This window comes from Aphanomyces astaci, assembly GCF_000520075.1.
Source record: "Aphanomyces astaci strain APO3 unplaced genomic scaffold supercont1.281, whole genome shotgun sequence".
Classification (NCBI taxonomy): domain Eukaryota; phylum Oomycota; class Saprolegniomycetes; order Saprolegniales; family Verrucalvaceae; genus Aphanomyces; species Aphanomyces astaci.
In genome coordinates, this window is record NW_009798544.1 from 1 (window position 1) to 6855 (window position 6855).

General features: G+C 50.0%; 2 protein-coding genes across 4 annotated transcripts; both read right to left on the reverse strand.

The window, feature by feature from the left end:
- Positions 1-1013: 1013 nt before the first annotated feature.
- On the reverse strand, positions 1014-4055 carry H257_18955 (hypothetical protein). 3 transcript variants are annotated; one of them, XM_009848105.1, is made up of 6 exons: positions 3657-4055; positions 3375-3533; positions 2555-3324; positions 2345-2480; positions 2154-2285; positions 1014-2096 (listed from the first exon to the last, which is right to left on the reverse strand). In XM_009848105.1, exons 1-6 carry the CDS (start codon positions 3801-3803, stop codon positions 1095-1097), a joined length of 2346 nt encoding a protein of 781 aa, XP_009846407.1. In that variant the 5' UTR covers positions 3804-4055; the 3' UTR covers positions 1014-1094. The 3 variants fall into 3 exon arrangements, with proteins under 3 accessions (XP_009846407.1, XP_009846408.1, XP_009846406.1); XM_009848106.1 differs by having other exon boundaries at positions 3586-4055; XM_009848104.1 differs by having other exon boundaries at positions 3375-4055.
- Positions 4056-6028: 1973 nt separating this feature from the next.
- Positions 6029-6815, reverse strand: H257_18956 (hypothetical protein; the record flags this gene model as incomplete). Its single annotated transcript, XM_009848107.1, has 2 exons — positions 6029-6456; positions 6497-6815. The coding sequence occupies 2 exons, from the start codon at positions 6813-6815 to the stop codon at positions 6029-6031; spliced, it is 747 nt and encodes a 248-aa protein (XP_009846409.1).
- Between the last annotated feature and the right edge of the window lie 40 nt (positions 6816-6855).

The window sequence follows — 6855 nt, forward strand, 5'->3', positions numbered from 1 at the left end:
TCGAGTTCTACGACCGCCACCCAGTGGCATATCTCGATGAATCTCAAAGTGCCTTCAAGCGTGTACACCGCATCATGTGTTCGCTGAGGGGTTGCCACCATGGATGTATCGTCGTTCGTGGCGAGCCACTTCTGTCGGCAAAATTTGAATTGCACCTTCTCTCAAACACGTCATAGAACCTCTCTATATTTATATATTATTATTACAGAGGTTTGGATTGGTTCTGAAATCACCCTCCAGATTGATTGAACCAATCGAGCATGGAAAATTCGACTAGAACTCACAATACTGTTCCATATATATTATCGAACATGCAAAGTACAAGTGGTTTACTGTTGAATCGAGGAGTACAGTACTACACTACTATTAATACTACAATCTCACCAACCGCGCTTCATTTCTCGGGGTTCTTCACCGTGAACTCGAAGTGCCCGTGGCGCGTGTTCCTTCTGCCAAAGGCATCATGTTGTGGCCGTGAAATTTTGTCTTTGTAAGAACTTCAGCCAATGATATCATTGTATTTTACAGATTAGCCAATCATACTCAAGTATAATGTCGGTAGTTATTTAATAAATATATACAAAACAAAAATATAATAGAAATAATATAATAATTTATGAAAAATGTACTTAAAAATAAAAAAGTCAACATGGAACAAATGCATTTTGCATAACATGGAACAGAGGAAGTACTACGTATTAATAGTACTAGTAGTTGATTAATAGTTCTTGAACAAACTCGAAAATCGAACACTAATGAACCGAATGGAGCCAGCAAGTCTGTTGTTAAACTAACAGGTGATTTGCAGTGCTACATTACCCAATAGAACTCAAGAATTGATATGATTATAGAACTCAAGAATTGATATGATTAGATAAAAATAAAAGCCTGCAACAACTAACACCTTCAAAACTTAATGTGGGGACGATGCGATAAAGCTCAAAAAGGAGAGATAACTTGAACTTCGCCAGATATGGTCGCTTGAATGGAGCTCAAAATCTGCAAATCACAGATCCGTCAAGTAGGTTAAGTTATATTATTTATTATACGTGCACTGGTGAGACTTAAATAGCACGATATATTAACCCACACATCTATCGATACGCTCCGCCGCGGCCGCCCCTACCTCCGTAATAATTGGGCTTCGGACCTCCTTTAAAGGGGGGTCCTCCACCGCGGGGGGCGTACTTGGTCCCAGCCGCCCGCCGAGCCTCATCGTCGTGAATGAACGTACACGCGTCGCCCTTGCCACATCCGGCCGGGGAATTGAAGTACGTGCACGGCACTTGCTTGTATTTGTAGGTACTGGAGGGGGGACCCCCCCCTCCGTGGGGTGGGGGGCCACGACTCCCAAACGCCGGGCGCTTGGACGGGTACGGCATGTCGTCGTGTTGGGGGCGCTTGTTATAGTTGTTGCGAGGGTGGTCGTCCGGATACAGACGGTTGTGATCATCCGGATACCGATTGTCGTCGGGGTAGCGGTGGTCGTCGTCGGGGTATCGGTGGCGGTTGTCGTCATCGGGGTATCCGCCCTTGAATCCCCCGTAGCCACCGCCGTCCACGTTGTAGCCACCATCTCGGCCTCCTCGTTCTGGATACCCCCCTCCGTACCCCGGTTGATTGTTGTAGCCATTGTTGAACGATTGTTGGGGGGGGGGGCCGTAATTGGAAGGGGGTTGATGATACGGCGCACCGGCCTTGTACCCGCCCCTGCCCATGTGGTCTTCATAGTCGCCGTACCCGCTCGGTCCGTCGCGTCCGTTTCCCCTGTACCCCCCCACAGGGTTGGACAAGAGCGGCGGAGGCGGCTGTACGTCGGAGGGAGCCGACAGCAGCGGCGGCGGTCGCGAGCTTCCATGTGGTAGCTGTCGATCGTGCTGGTTGAAAATGTCCAGCACACGTGCGTCTGCGATACGGCGGCCGTTGCGCTGCGCTTCGGCGTACACTTGGGCCACGACTTGGTCGTTTGCATTGGCCAGTAGCGCCAGCGTCGCCTTCTCCAGTGGCCCCAACGCCTGCACAAGCGCCGATTCCGTCGCATTCAAATTGGACACCCCTACTGCCACGGGCGGCGGCACCTCGTCGTCTTCGAGAGGCTATACAACAACCAACAGAATGAAAACCCAACCTTGAAAGAGAGAGTGATGGCATACGTCTGTGAGAGGGATCGACGTGGTTGGCCCCAGCGACAAGTCGGCGGCCGACGGCGTCCACTCCTCTGGGTTTTCTGGCGGCACTTCGTCGCCCAAGACAATCCATTCCACGTCTTTTCGGGTGCGGTTCGTCTATATCACGCACATGAGAGGCATGCATCATGTCAACAATCATACACAAGTCGTCGTACCTGGACGAGCATTTCGGGCGTGTCCTCCGACGATCGAATGGTCACCCCTTCCGGGATGGCCACGGCTGGCGGCGGCGTGCGCCACGGCACCGTGACCACCGGCTGTGTACGCGACGTCGCTTCTTCCTTTTGCTTGCTACAACCACCACATATATTAGAACACAAGATTGAGCTCTCCAATGGGGAGACAATACTAGTCACACGACGTACTTGAGGAATGCAAACTTTTCGTGGGCATGTTCGCGCAGCTTGGCATCTTTGAAACTCCCCGCCGCCACCGGACTCGACGGGTCGTCCTTGTCGCTGTGGAGCACCAGATCGCGCCACGACTCGATGAGCTTGATCTTGGTCAGGGCGGCGCCGTGCTCGTCGGCCCACTTGATGCGGCGGGTGCTGGCGGCGCCGCCGCCGCCGGCGGCCGTCGGCTGACTTTGCACTTGGTCGAAGCGCGCGATGGTCGGCAATGCGACCGTCGGCGACGACACCACGTCCATGACCTCTTTCTTGTTGAGCAGTTGGTTTTGCACCATGTTGGTCACGAACGAGTCCTTGGGCTTTGAAATCAATCTGTTTGCTTCTTGTTTTTTCAATAGCAGCTTGCCGAGGACGTCCGTCGCGGGCTTGGCCTTGCCCTTGGACGAAGGCGGACTCGGGGGTTTCTCTGTGAATGTGGTCTTCCAGTGCTTGAGCAGGTCCTGCGCCGCGCGCTTGACATGGTCGTTCGCGGCAGTCTTGCGCAGTTGCACGATCGGTTCGTTGATCTTGGCGTCCGTGATGGTGCTCAGCTGGAGCGGCAATGCCTTGAGTGTCACGAGAATGAGATGCAACAGTGACGTTTGATGATACGACACGGCCGTGTCGAGCCATTGCCGCGCAATCTTCATGCCGCCAAACGCTTCGAAGAGGGCCACGCTACTGCTTCGGGCAGGGTCTCGGGCGGTGGCCGCGAGGACGACCAACAGCTTGGCTTGGTCCGACTCCTAACACATGGTCGTGAGACGGACGACGAACGAGAACACAGATGATGTACCGTCTTGGCCTGATGGAACAGCGGCAGGAAGCGTTCGGTGGCTTCGTCGTCGCGCAAGACGTTCGAACCTCCGACGCAACATGCAAACAAGGTGTCTTCCAACACATTCGTGGGGCGGGACGTAGATCTGTCGTCGTCTCGCTTGCGTTTGTTCGTGATCTGATCATACACGACGTTAATTATGCATGTCGTCGGGAATCGGTGTTCCCACTTTGTACGTGGTGAGGGTGCTGCGGATGGTTGCATCCAGGATGCACGCTCATCAGGATGGAAGCTGCCTACCTTGCCGGTAATGGGATGCACCCCTGTGAGGGTCTCATGCTCCTGCACCCGCCCGTCAAACGTTTGAAGCATTTGTGCGTATCCACGATGTTGGAGTTGCAACAGGTTGGAAAAGTTCGGGGTCATCTTTGAATCCAATGCCATCATGAGCTCCTCTGCCGCTGTTATTCAAGCGAGCAGCGTTACGGGTCTTCGGGTGATGGCAACGAGGGTGTTTAATGCAATAACTTTCTTTCGAAAGGTCCAGCAATTTGACGTCGACGGGGACAGCACACACAACCAATTAAGAGTGTCTATGTATATGTGCCTAGGGAGCCGAGCAACACGGAAGTTTGCAGCACAGGAAAATGGACGAGCTGACGCGGAGCGAAGTGGCAAGAGATATGCACTCGGCCCAGCGAATCCAAGAATGACGAAGAATGCGTGGGTGGTTGAGAGGAATGCTGTATGATTGGCTGAATATTTATGATTCGACCAATCAAATGGGTATAGAAGAAACGAATCCAATGAAACCGTGCCACATCAACCTGTGGTAGAAATTTAATGTTCAATAGTAAATGCAAGTGATGATCTCCTATTTATTTAAATTGGTCACTCTGCAAAGAAACTGTTCAAAACGATCAGAATTTCCACTAGTTGTAACAAGTTTCAGTAAACGTTTGCGTTACTACGTACTATTAATAGTACTACGTAATACTAGCGTTACAGTACTACGTGCACCATACTAGTAGTACGTACTACTAGTATGGTGCACGTCAACCAGGATGGCACCAACAACCGCATGGCGCCCTTGGTCACCCTCAAACCACCGCGTCCATCTTCCTCCTCTTTTGCATGAGCAATGTGCTCAACTACGTGGACAGAGGTATCATTCCTGGAGAACTGACACAGTTCCAGTACTAATGACACCCTCCATACAGTACGTCCATGACGGACAAAGGCCATCCCACAATAATGTTGCGAGTGTTTGGGGAGGGGGGACATGACATTTTATAATAATTGGAAGTGAAATTTAAATTGGAGCGTACTATTTTAATAGTACGCTCCAATAGGATATTGGGACCCCGTTTGAGATGCTATTAAAATAGCATCTCAAACGGGGTCCCAATATCCTCAATCCCTATCCCCAAAACCTGTTACAATACTGTACTATCATACCATCGAAGGTACGGATAATTTGGGGATGTATCCGGGTGTTTTTGTCCCCATTTCGCACTGAAGATTTTGGGGACATTCCGCTAATTTGGGGACAAAACCGCCGGGATAAGAGCATCTCCACCGCATCCCCAAATACAGTAGTCCCCCGCAATAGGGAACCTTTGTTGGCGATATGTTTTTAGGGGTAGGCTTGCAAGTACCGGCATTACCGACCTTGGGAAACTCAATAGCAAGGCGATGGTCACCATCGACATGCCATCCAGTCGTAATCTCTGAAAAGTTAACTACCACTAGAGAGAGACAAACACCGTTCATAACTCTGTTCCAGAGTGAACTTGGCAGCCTCTCGATGTCATACTATGCACTTCCGGCTTGAGGTCAACTGGGAAGGGGACAGCTACCAAAACGGAAGATATTTTGCAGACATCCCAAAAACAGTGAACTGGCTCTATTTTAGGGATGGGGACAAAAATATATGGGGATGCGGTGGAGATGCCCTAAGTCCCTAGAGCATCTTCACCGCATCCCCAAATATTTTCCCCATAAACCAGAACTTCGATTGTACCGTTACTTCTGCTTGCAGTACGGATATTTTGGGGATTATCCGGGTGATTCTGTCCCTATTGCCTCGGATATCCCAATAATTTGCACTTTTTGGGATGTCCGAGGCAAATGGGGACAAAATCACCCGGATAAGTCCCCAAATTTTGCGTAGTATCCGTAACTACGAGGTACTACGTAGTACAACTGTAGTAATGATTTTAGCGATGGCGATTAATTGAGTTTGGATTATCATTTTTAAGACATTCCTCCGCAGGCCGACACTAGAACCACATGTTATGGAACCGCTTCGCCAATTGTAACGCGCCTGCTCGACCAGGGGCGGTGTGTAATATTCGGTTTTTACTTCGCTTAACTCTTTGTGGACCAATGTGAGGACTCGTCTTCACTCGACTGTTCCGGATGTAATTTCAATAGTATAACCAAGTATAATTTATGTAGTCCTCACTCATTTAAACATGCAAGTCCTCACTCAACGACTTTGTCAGTATCTCATTGGATGAAATATAATGACCCGAACAAGCAAAACATATCATGACATCCTTGATTGTCTCGTCGTGTAAGTTGATTTGGTTGGTGGCAGCGTTGTTGAAGTTAGCTACAAAATGATGGATAAAACGAATACAACTTTGTTGAGTAGATCTATGATTTTGTTACACTACTATTGCCCTTGGGTGGTCGTCCGGTTCGAGTATATCAGTCGTTGCACTCATATTGTCAAGGATGAGTGTACCATCACTTTCTCCGTCACTTCCTTGAATTCCTGCACCATATGCGAGGATCTCGCTTTGACGGTAGACATCATCGCAACTGTCGCGTCCCTGGGTTTTGGCACACTCGTCTCCGCCATCGTTTCCTTCGTCGTCTTCACCGCCGTCTTCATGGAGATCCTTACTTTCGTCCTCATCTCGCTGCGAGGTTTCGAATGATCTCGTCGATGGCTTGAATGTACGAATGAAACGGCAACGAAATGCCGGTGGGAGGCGGAGGCCACATTGCCACTGGCTGTGCCACACCTCAAAGCACGACATGTGCTGGCCGTTCCATTGAGTACGCTCTTGGGGACATAAGAACAATTGTCCTATCACAAGTGAGATATTACACGTCAACACGACAATTACCTCCGTTGGCATCCTCAGTACATTGCGCACAGATGAAGACGGTGGACCGTCCGCGCGTTTGCTCAGCAGTTCGGCTGATTTGACATACTTTACATCCATAACGCTGGCGCGCACGCGATCTACCAGCCTTGGTTGGCTTCCACTTGGTTATTTCTTGAAGGACGTGTCGCTTCTCGTTGAAGGTCGTTGACTGGGTTGCACTCCTCACTGAATTCGGACCAGTTGATTTCTTTTTTTCTTGAATGAAGTCGGCCGCGGTGGCTTGCAGGAGAAGTTCATGAAGCGCCAGCATGAATTCGCGATGGGTCATAATCGGCATGTTGAGCCGAGCTGCAGTGTCTTTGTGAACAATGTACGCG